Source organism: Mobula birostris, chromosome 9 (assembly GCF_030028105.1).
Source record: "Mobula birostris isolate sMobBir1 chromosome 9, sMobBir1.hap1, whole genome shotgun sequence".
Classification (NCBI taxonomy): domain Eukaryota; kingdom Metazoa; phylum Chordata; class Chondrichthyes; order Myliobatiformes; family Myliobatidae; genus Mobula; species Mobula birostris.
This window is the reverse complement of record NC_092378.1, coordinates 146,674,397-146,686,598: the sequence shown is the minus strand read 5'-3', so window position 1 is coordinate 146,686,598 and position 12,202 is coordinate 146,674,397. Positions and strand designations below refer to the sequence as shown.

Genomic DNA, 12,202 nt, shown 5'->3' with positions numbered 1-12,202 from the left:
CTACAGAATGTTTTTGTTCTAAACTGGCCTTTTCTATTTCTCAAGGTGGTCATGCTCTTCATAGTGAATCAGTTCAGAATTTAAGTCCCTTGGTATCACCCTCGGACAGCGAGGTCCGTGTTCCCTCTGCGACTCCAGCTCAGAAAGGATTGGACAACCGCAAAACATTGCATCAGGATGCACCCCCATCTCGCGACCAGCTGCCCTCCCAGAAGGAAAAAGCCAATCTGGCTGAATATGCATCTGTGCTGACTCAAGGATGGGCTGAAATATACATCCGTCGACCCTCGGGTACGATCTTTTTATGGAGCTGTCATCAAGGTTTTAAGGTTGATTGTGGATCTAATGAACCTTTATTAGTTATAAATTGAATTAAAGTTATAAAGACACCAATGAGGTTCCACAAGACAGATCAGCAGCTGACATTCCACTATTCAAGAAGGGAAATGAGAAGCTAAACTGGTATCTCATGTCAGTGGCAGGGAAGCTAATGGAATGGATTCTTGGTGATGGGAGCTATGAGCATTTGGGAAAACCATGGCCTAATTAGGGATGGTCAGCATGATTTTGTGTGGGGCAAGTCGTGTCTTATTAACTTGATTGAGTTTTGAGGATGTGATGGAGCTGACTGACAAATGCAGAGCTATGGATGCTGTATATGTGGATAACGTGGCTGCTTGGATTCAGAGTTGGCTATGACCAGTTAATGGGTATTGGGGACTTGTTCCGATTGGAGCTCCATAACCAGTGGCGTTCTATTGTTTGTAATTTATATAAATGACTTGGATTAAAATGTCGATGGGTGGGTTAGATTGTTGGTGTTGTGGATAGTGTAGAAGATGGCCAAAAGTTCGTTGGTTATGTGCCGTGTCGTATGATGTGGACCATCATGATCTTTCCATGACCATGATTGTCCTTGGCAAACTTTTCTACAGAATTGAATTCCATTGCCTTTTGGGCAGTGTCTTTACAAGTCTGGTGACCCCAGCCAGTATCAATACTCTTCAGAGATTGTCTGCCTGGCGCCAGTGGTCGCATGACCAGGACTTGTGATATGCACCAACTGCTCATACGACCATCCACCATTGCTCCCGTGGCTTCACGTGACCCTGATCAGGGGACTAAGCGGGTGCTACACCTTGTCCAAGGGTGTCCTGCAGCTAGCAGAGGGAAGGAGCACCTTGTACCTCCTTTGGTAGAAGCATATCTCTACCCTGTCCAAGGATATACAGGATATACCTCAGCTGTAGATGTGGGCAGAGAAATGGCAGATGGTGCTTAATCTGGCCAACTGTGATCTGGTATACTTTTGGAGATTAAATATAAATGGACAGTGCTCTGTTGGCAAGGGCCTTTACAGTGTTGATATGCAGAGGGATCTTGGGGGTTCAAGTCCATAGCTCCCTGAAAGTGACTACACAACCTGATAAAGAAGCAGATGGCATTCTTGCCTTTTATTAGTTGAAACACAGGGTGCAGTAATGCATTAATTTCAGTTCATCTCAGAATCAGGTTTATTGTCACTGACATTAGTTGTGAAAGTTGTGACAGCAGTACAATGCAGGCGTAACAAATAGAAGTAACAAAAGTGTGAGTGTAAAAGAGGAATAGTGAGGTAGTGTTCGAGTTAAGGGACTGTTCAGAAACCTGATGGATGGGAAGATGCTGTTATTAAAATATCGAGTGTTCACCTTCAGGCCCTGTACCTTCTCTCCTCTAATGAGAAGAGGGGATGTCCTGGGTGGTGAGGGTCCTTAATGCTGGATGCTGCCGTCTTGAGACGTATCATAACTATCTGATGTCTTGGTCTGAAACGTTGACTGTTTATTCTCCTCCCTGAGCTGCTGAGTTCTTCCATGATTTTGTGTATATTGCTCAAGAGTTCCAGATTGTAGAATTTATTTTGTCTGTGCTTCCACTGTATCATACCTTTTTCAGTTTTAATAGTACTTCTTTGGTACCTTGTAGGTAATGCAAGCTGGCTTCTGTGTCTGGAGAATCCACCAAGCCCGTTTTCCTCTGAGATAAACAACATTCCCTTGCAGGAGTTGTCCACGATGCTGATGGCGGTGGAGAGAGTGACTGATCCATACCAGCAAGCACCCAGTCGATCAGAATCTATGCCGTACCACAGCCTCACATCAAAACCACCTTTGCTTCAGCGTTTCAACACAGGTTAGTAAGTCTCGCTTCTTTTTCCAAGCACAATGCCTTACTCCTGAAATTCAGCTGGGGGCCCAGGCAACATCTCCAGCAAAGGAAGCTATCCATGATCCAAGTCATTTATGTTCCCTAACAATTGGAATGAATTAATGTTCAAAGTAAATTTGTTATCAAAGTACATGCGTATATGTCACTATATGCAATCCTGAAGTAAATTTTCTTGGGAGTATACTCAATAAGTTTAATAACCATAATAGAATCAATGAAAGACTGTACCCAACATGGCAGACAACCATTGTGCAAAAGGCGACAAACTGCAAATATAAAAATAAATAATAAATAAGCAATAAATTCGAGAACATGAGAGTAAGCCCATAGATTGTGGGAGCAGTTCGGTGTTGGGGTGAGTATAGTTATCTCCTCTAATTCAAGAGCCTGATGGTTGAGGGGTAATAACTGTTCATGAACCTGGTGGTGTGGGTCTTCAAGCTCCTGTACCATCTTCCTGATGGCAGCAGCGAGAAGAGAGCATGACCAGGATGGTAGGGATCCCTGATAATTGATGCTGTTTTCCTGCAATAATGCTCTGTGTAGATTGTTTTTTTAGGGTACTGAGAAAATTGGGAAAGTGAGAAGGAGCAAGTAGGCAGGTCTTTAAATAATTGAAGGAGTAAAGGATCATGGTCAAAGCAAGTGGTAATAGGGAAATTTAAATTTATTTAATGAATATAAATGAAAATAACAAACTAGACCTGAAGTATTTGGATTCTGACTTCTGCAGATTGTATGGTGCAATGAGCTTGGTGAAAAATGAGCTTGCTTTAACCATCGTTGTGATAGATTTGGAGTTGGTCGTAATGTTCCATGTGTTCTAACATTGATCTAGTACTTCAATTCATTATTTTTATCTTCCTCATGTAATTCATTAAAATTTAAATTAAAAATAACTCCTTGAAAGTAATGCATTCAGAAATGGTACAGCATTTGAGTCAAAAATATGTGGGCTATTTTGTATGGACTAAAGTAAACACAGGTAAGTTTTGCACATACAAAGTTTCAGTAAGACTTAGCAAAATCAGGCCATTCGTCCCTTCAAGGCTGTTCTGCCATTTGATCATAGCTAATTTATTATCCCCCTCAACCCCATTCTCCTGGCTTCTCCCTGTATCCTTTGTTGCCCTTACTAATCAAGTACTTAACACAACCTTTGCTTTAGATATACATAATAACTTGGCTTCCATAGCCATCTGTGGCAAAGAATTCCACTGATTCACCACCCTCTGGCTAAAGAAATTCCTCATCTCTGTGCTAAAGGGATATCCTTGTATTCTGAGGCTGTGTGCTCTGGTGCTATTTGAACATCCTCTCCATGTCCACTCAATCTAGGTCTTAAATTATTCAAAAGTTTCAATATCATCTCTCTTTCTCTCCCCCTCTCTCCCCCCCGGCACCCAGTTCTCTAATCAGTAGCAAGTAGAAGCCCAGAGCCATCAAATTTGGTGTGATCAAGGCCTTACAAAGCCTCACCATTACATCCTTTCTTTACATTCTAGTCCATACAAAATGAATGCTAACATCGTAATTGCCTTCCTCACTACTGGCACAGCCTGCAATTTAAACTTTAGGAAATCCTGGACTAGGACTCCCAAGATCCTTTGTATCTCTTTAGCAAATAGTTTATGCCTTTACTCCTTCTACCAAGATGCATGTCCATACACTAATCTCCATTGTTTCCTTTAGAGATTGCTATTTTCAGATACAAAAGCTGTAGTGCGGAATCTGGCTGCCTGTGCTCCGAAAATGTTCTGAACAAGGATCAACCTGATCCTTGAGCTGAGGTTTGTGCTGACTGTACAGCAGCAAGTCTCAGATTGCTAGTGTACAGGCCCTTAGAACTGGGGTATTTTGTAAATCAGCCAAGTTTAGACGAGCGAGAGCCATATCTTGGGGTTAGTTGTGCGACTCTTCGATACATTCTCAAAATTCCTGAAACTGGTTTGTTTTCTCCCCAGACAGTCAGAATCAGGTTTATTATCACAAATGTGTCATGAAATTTGTTTTGCTGCAGCAGTAAAGTGGAATACATTTAATACACTATAAATGATAAGAAATGTATATCAAAAATGAGTGCAAAGCAGAGCAGAAATAGTGAGGTAGTGTTCATGGGTTCATTGTCCATTCAGAACTCTGTTGGAGGGGAAAAAGCTGTTCCTAAAACGTTGAGCATGGGTCTTCAGGCTCTTGTACTACTATCGGACAGGAGGTAATGAGAAGAGAGCATATCCTGGATAGTGAAGGTCCTTAATAATGGATACCACCTTTTTTTTTTTTTTTTGAAGCATTGCCTTTTGAAGATCACCTTGATGGTGGGGAGGCTAGCGCCCATGATGGATAAGTCTCCAACTCTGCAGCTTTTTCTGATCCTGCGCAAAAGCCCCTCTATACCAGACAGTGATGCAACCAGTCAGAATGCTCTCCACAGTACATCTGTAGAAATTTGCTAATCTTTGGCGACATACCAAATCTTTTCAAATTCCCTATGAAATATATTGAGGGTAAAGGTCACGGTAATTCATTGCAATGTCCATCACTGTGCTGGAGAGTAAAGCATGTTGTTTTTCCTCTCCTACTGCTGTAGAGGTACTGGACCTGCCGATCCCCAGTTGCATTACCACTGGTGATCCCTGTAGACATCTTGGAGTAGAGCAGTGAGGCAGTCACTTCAATCTAATCTGTCTTCATCCCCATTCCCAATGTCCTGGCACAGAGCAGATGAAACTCCTGGTAATTCTGAGGAGAATCTGAAAGCCATATTATTTGTGAAGTCTGTTATGCAGGGTAAATTCTAACTTTTGAAATTTAGATTCTAGTAGTGTTCATATTTAAGTCTGTGATTTGAAAGTTCCAGTAATTTGGGTATGGGCTGCATTTCAAGTGCATTTCTTTTATATAAATTGTCTTTATAGGAGGAATTGTTAGCTCTTTATGTCGGGCATTTACAGCTCAGGCAGATCAATTGTTCTGTTTTCTGTTGCTTTACACAGCCACTGATTTCATTTCCCTTTGCAGTGGCTTCTTTCTCTTCTATGTGCCAGACAAGCTGTCAAGAAAAGTTGCACAGGAGCATTTCCTGGGCAGGTACATGCTAGCACCCTCAAGGGTCCCGTGAATCATTAGTATCCATGCATCCTGCAATGTTTCATGCCTCTGCGTGTTTGTGGCATATGTAGCTCTTTAATTAGCTGGAGTGGCATGGAATTTTTCCGACTCAGCGCTGCTATGATGCAGCTCCTTTTTGACAAGCTACAGGTGCTGCTTTTAAACATTTTTTAATGAATTTTTTTTGCAATTTGCTTACTAACAAAGTGCTTAATTGTTTCATAATCTGGAATTTGAAACTAATCAGGCATGCCCTTCTCAATTATTTCTAAATAAGCTGATTTCATGCATTATCTGCTGCACATTACAGCACTGTTAGTCTTGTGTGATGTTATAATTTACTTGAAGCTGTGCTGTGTATGCTTTCCTTTAAACATCATAGCTCCCAGTAGTCTCGAACTCTGGTTTGTAATACCTTTGGTCTTCAGTAACTTGTTATTTTGTTCTTTATTGCCCACTTTGAATTGGGTCTGCATTTCATTGTTTACATAAGCCTTTCACCAGCAGTGTTGCTAAACTCCATGTGGCTGTGTGGGCATTGAATTTCTTTACAAATGCATTGATTTGTAAATCGCTCGTGTATTTACAGCTACAGGCAGGAAGGTTCATATTCATAGCTTGCGATGAAGGACTGTCCAAGCCATTGAACTAATGAGGAATGTGTGGATCACGAAAGACACATTTGACAGCATTTGTAGAGAGAATTAACTGTTCAGGCATTAGACCTGTTTGACCTGGACGTCCTGAGTGCTATCACCATTTTTGTCTTTTAAGTTACCAGCAGCCACAGGATATAGCTTTTGCTCCTTGGGGGTGGAATAAGTTCAAGTTCAAATTTATTGGTATTTAACCATATACATGTGCACAGCTAAACAAAACAACACTCCTCTGGGACCAGTGGGCAAAACACAGTACATATAATCACACAGCACATAAAATAGTATGAACACAGTAATATTAACAGAAAGTATTTTGTAGACGTACGAGCAAATTGCATATATGGCATAGTTAAATATACAAAAGTACAATGCTACAGGTGCGGACTGGGTATTAGCAGAGTGTTCAGAAGTCTCACAGCCTGGGGGAAGAAGCTGTTACCCAACCTAACAGTCCTTGTTCTTTTACTGCAGTACCACTGCTGGACAGTATGGAGTCAAAGAGGTTGTGGGACATTCGGGAGGGGTCCTTGACAATTCTGAGTGCTTTGCAAATGCAGAGCTCCTAGTACATGTCCTGAATTGTGTGTGGGTTGGAGAGGAAAGACCATTTAGTAATAGTTCTGGCAATACTAGAAACTAATTTCCAAGTTGTTATAAGATCTTTTTGGCTTTGTTCCATATTCTTACTGTAGGGTAAGGATCAGGGCTGTACATGTATATCAGTATTAGGCCCTTTCCTTTGCTGTTAAAATCCAACATCACAGCATAAAGTGGATACAGTAAGGTTCAAAAAAAACATTTTGGAGAAAAGGCACTAGAAATACCGATTGGGCATTGGCTAAGTCTATCATTGTGATCAGTGTGTTCTATTTATCTTAAAGTAACAAGTGTAGTTTTATCTGGATACAGTTCAGTAAGCTTGCATTTCTTAATCACAGATTTGCAACTAGTCTCCAGTTTATGCCTTCAAGGTTCAAAATTTAAATTAATTTATCATGTGTACATTGAAACATACAGTGAAGTGTGTCACAAACAAGAGAAAATCTGCAGATACTGGAAATCCAAGCAACACCTGAAATGCTGGAGGAACTCAGCAGGTCAGGCAATATAGAATCTATGTCTCTGGAAAAGAAATTAACGTTTTGGGCCGAGACGTCTCAGCCAAAATGTTGACTGTACTCTTTTACAATATATGTAGCATTTTGTGAAGTGTTTGTGTTGATAACCAGCGCATCCACGGGTGTGCTGGGGTAGCCTGCAAGTATCGCCACGCATTTCGGTGCCTACATATCATGCCTACAATAATTGGCAGCACAGCATAGAGCACAATAAAACAGAAACCAGCAAGCAACAAAACAACAGCTAAGCAAGCCCTGTTCTTCTTTCTCTCCCACCCACACAGATAAACAGGCCAACCCCAGGACAGACTTTGGAGTAGTGCTAATCTTTGTCCAGTTCCAGCATTGAGGAGCAATCAGGAGTTAGCCCAACTAAGTATAAAAGCAAACTCTGTGATTATTTTATCTTTTAGAAATGCTAAAATTAAAATATCTACTTGTTTAATTCATATTCTGAGCTGTGGTAAGATGTGCATAAATTTACCTAAACCTTGTGACTGAAAGCACATTTTAATTACATGATATTGGGAACATTTTTAAATTCATAAAAAATGATTACTGTCATTAAAAGACTCGACACAGTTTAGAAACAGATTTAAAGGGGGTGTGGCAATGTAATGTTTTTCTATTTGAATAAAATCAGAATCCTGGGAATTTGGAGAAGTGCTTTAGAATTCCATCAGCCACAAGCTGAAATGTGGATTATAAATCTGGAATAGGACTCCAGTATTGTAAATACTGACCATGAGGTGATAGAATTTTATTAAACAAAAATTAAATCAAAGGCCTAAAAGTAATAAGGTCTGGAGTTTACTGGTCTGTGGTTCCAGACATACAACTTTCTGAAATAGTCTGAAATGTGATTTTTTTAAAAAATTAAAATCTTAATGCATGGTGGCAGTATCTTCATCACACTGCTGCAGCTGAAAGCAGCTTATTATCACCTCCTCAAGGGCAGTCAAAGAATAAGCTATAATGTTGGCCTTGCTTGTGACACCCACATCAAGGTCCTTCAAAGCTCCCTAAAGATCCAAAGTGGAATTAGTGTAATAGATACAAGAGATTCTGCAGCTGCTTGAAATCCAAAGAAACACACAGAAAATGCAGGAGGAACTCAGCAGGTCAGGCAGTATCTATGGAAAGGAATAAGCAGTTGAAGTTCCCAGCCGAGACTCTTCAGCAGGTCCAGCAGAAGTCCTAATGAATGGTTTCTGCCCGAAAGGTCAACTGGTTATTCCTTTTCATTCATGCTGCCTAATCTGCTAAATTCCTCCAACATTTCGTATGTCTTGGTGTGATAATTATACAAAGTGAAAACAAACCCTTCAACTCAACTTGTTATGCCGAGCAAGTTGCCTATCTGAGCAAGTCTGGTTTGACCCATATTCACTGAACTGGGGGTTCCCAACCTTTTTTATGCCGTGGACCAATACCATTAAGCAAGGGGCCTGTAGACCCTTGGCTAAGAGCCCCTTCTCTAAACCTTTCCTATCCATATACATGTCTAAATGTGTCTTAAACATAATTGTACCTATCTTTACCACTTCCTCTGGCATCTGTTCCATACAACCACTACACTTGTATGGAAAAACCTTCTACTCAGTTCCCCTTTTGGTTCAGTGTTGTAGGGTGGGTGGAAGATCCAATGTCTTGTAGATTTAGACTTCCCCCACTCTGGGGGAAAAAGACTCTGACCATCGACTTCAACTATTTTGGAAACTTCTAAAAATTTCTATGAATGAAAGTCTCTTCGAAGGAAGATATAGAAATCTTTGCCAGGGCTCTAGCAATATTTTCCCTCTCACTGCCATAATATTCTAGGATGCTCAAGGTCAGGCCCCAGGAATTTCAAAGTTCAAAGTAAATTTACTATCAAAATACATATACCACTATATACCACCTTGAGGTTCATTTTCTTGCAGGCATATACAGGAAAATAAAGTAGTACAAGATTTTGCTATGAAAAACTATAAAAGGCAAGCGTTCAATGTTGAAGACGAATAGTGCAAATATTTGTTTTAAAAAGTAAATAATTAATATTGATTTGTAGAGTCCTTGAAAATGAGTCCACAGGTTGTGGAATTAGTTCAGAGTGGTGAATGAGGTTCTCTACACTGGTTCAGGAAGGAATCTGATGGTTATGGGATGACTGTTCTGATCCTGGTAGTGTGGGACCTAAGGTTTCTGAGCCTCCTGCCCAATGGTAATAGTAAGAAGAGAGTGTGGCCTAGATGATGGGGTTTGTTAATGGTGGATGCTGCTTTCTTGTGGCAGTGCTCCTTATCCACCTTGTGTGCCTCAGCACCTCTTAAATGAATACATTTTAACTGTATTTATTGTGGAGAAGGTCCTGAAAGCTAGGGAATTCGGGGAGGTCCTGAAATATATCAATATTATTAACTTCTCGCTCATCCTTGGATCTGCACCTAAGTGCATCATGTCCTATTACAACAAAATGACAAAGTACAGGGTGGGGGTGGAGATGTGTCCCTACCAAAGGACGTGTAAGGTGCGCCTTCCCTCCACCAGCTTACAGGTCACCCTTGGGCAAGGTGTAGCACCTGCTTAGCTACCTGATCAGGGTCACATGAAGCCATGGAAGCAGGTGGTGGATGGTCGTATGACCAGCTGGTGCATATCATATGAGTCGTGGTTATGTGACCACTGATGCCAGGCAGACAATCTGTGGAGAGTATTGATTATGGCTGGGGTCACCTAACTGTGAAGACACTGCCCAGAAGAAGTCATGGCAAACCACCTCTAGAAAAATTTGCCAAGATCGATCATGGTCAAGGAAAGACCATGACCACCTACGTTATATGACACAGCACATAACAAATGAATGCTGAGTCACACTCAGCCTTTTATTTTGGTGAAAGCCCTAACTGATACTTTTGCTCTGAGTGTCAAATTTAGGTTTTTTTTTTCATTGTGTTTCAAAATCTGTCTGTACTGACATTTTCACTTAAATAAGTACATGAAAAATAAAGTTGGGAGCAATAACATTTTGGTTCCATTACTAGTCTGGAACTAGACGTTAAGAAACTCGAATAAAAACAAACCTGTTTGTGGGAGAGAAGGGTTAAATTGATGTTAGAATAGGTTAAAAGGTTAGCACAACATCGTAGGCCGAAGGGACCAGCGTGTGCTGTGTTCTATGTTAAACCTGCCAGAAACACTCAGCAGGTCAGGTAGTGTGTGTGAGAAGAAAAATGTAAGTCAGATTTGAGATGCCTTATCACAACTCTGAGGATCTTAGCCCTGAAACAGTTTCTCCTTCCTGGAAAATAGCAGCACACACACATCTGGAGTAACTGAGCAGGTCAGGTATCATCTGTGGAAAAGAGTTAAATAGTCGACATTTTGGGCTGAGATCCTTTTTCAGGACTTGTTCTTGAGTGTCCTGAAGAAGGGCTTCAGCCTGAAATGTTGACTGTTTATTCTTCTCCACAGATGCTGCCTGACCTGCTGAAGTGCTCCAGTATTTGTGTATGTTACTTTGGATTTCCAGAATATGCAGATTTTCTCGTGTTTGTGTTTCTCCTTCCTGAAATACTGTCTGACTTGCTGTATGTTCCCGGAATTTTGTTTTGCTTTCAAATTTCCTGTATCTACAATTTTTGTGATTATTTTATTTTCTTCTTCAGAGCCAGGAGTTCAAGTTGCAACATAGCAGTTGTGGAATTTAAATTTGGAATCAGATTTATTAGCACTGATATGTCATGAAATTTGTCTTGCAGTAGCAGTACAGGCAAATACATACAAAAACCAGTTACAATAAAATATGTATATTAAAAAGCAAATAGCGCAACAATGAGCCAAACAGTGAGGTAGTGCTTGTGGATTGTTCAGAAATATGATGGCTGAGGGGAGGTAGATTTTCCTAAAACAATGAGTATGGTGGGAGACAAGTGCCCATGATGGAGCTGCCTGAGTTCAGAAACCACTGCAGCTTCTTTCTCAAATCTGTATATTGACGCCTCCATATCAAACAGTGATACAGCCAGCCGGTAGGAATTTGTGAGCGTCTTTGGTGATGTACCAAATCTCTGCAAATTCCTAATGGAATGTTGCTGCGGGCATGCCTTCTTTGTAATTGTATTAATATGCTGGGGCCAGGATAGCTCCTTAGTGAATTAAAGGCCTTGTGATTATGAAATCAGGTGATTTTTAAACATTTGACTGGCCCTGTAGTGTCCTACTTGGAATGGAAGCCTACTGTCCCTGCATGGTCTGCCATGCATATGATTACAGACTCTGCAATGTGGTTGTCAACAAAAGCATTCAGCTGTGCAATATTTAGTCAGCACATGACTGTGCTGAATGAAGAAGGTAGTCCACCACCACTTTTTGATTGTTTAGGCATGCTGACTTTAAGTGACACCCAAAAGCTATGAAAGCTTCCTATACTGGAAGTTCACTTAAGTGGTGCTAGACCACACCTGTAGTGCATTCATTAGAGTACAGCTGGAGCAGATACTTGAGGTGATACACAACTGTATTCAAAATGGATCTGTGGTAACCCTAAATAACTCAAATGTTTAAGTTTTAGTGACATTCATAAATATACTGTAGTTCATTTCTAGATCTTAATTGCACATGAGTACCCCAAACAGAGCTACATTGTTTATTTTTTTAATATAGGAAGTAAATGAGAGGTTAGAATGACAATGGCTTGACTGAGAGGTTAGATTGCAAGTTTGCAGGAACTGCAAGCCTAGTTTCTATACTGAAGAATCATTCGATTGATGTTTTCAAGATATTGGGGTGAACTGATTGGGTGGGTGATGAGAGCCCCTTTCGTCTAATCTCATACTTCCTTTGATGACTCAGAGGATATGTTGGCCAGAGTCTATGTAACCACCTGGGAATAATCCCATTCATCCTATTTCTCTCTCATACTCCTGAACAACTACTCTCAGATGTGCCCCTCAACTCTGCTTTTTGTCATTAATCCACACTAAACTTTAATGTACAGTAGCCAGTTAACATATCGAATGTGGGAAGAAACCACAATATATGAAAGAACTCATTTGACCTAGAGAATATGCACGTTTATTAGGGAGAATAGGTTTCATCTTAAAAACCAGGTTTGAAGTTGGG

General features: G+C 40.6%; 1 protein-coding gene across 6 annotated transcripts in view; it reads left to right on the top strand.

The window, feature by feature from the left end:
- Positions 1–12,202, top strand: part of tsc2 (TSC complex subunit 2) — a 136,528-nt gene that overhangs the window by 89,004 nt on the left and 35,322 nt on the right. For 5 of the 6 annotated variants that reach the window (XM_072269069.1, XM_072269068.1, XM_072269066.1 and 2 more), the window contains 3 exons: positions 46–291; positions 1,969–2,175; positions 5,233–5,301. In XM_072269069.1, the coding sequence (XP_072125170.1) occupies positions 46–291; positions 1,969–2,175; positions 5,233–5,301 (522 nt within the window). The remainder of the gene's footprint in view (positions 1–45; positions 292–1,968; positions 2,176–5,232; positions 5,302–12,202) is intronic. The other variant, XM_072269067.1, reaches the window with a different exon arrangement.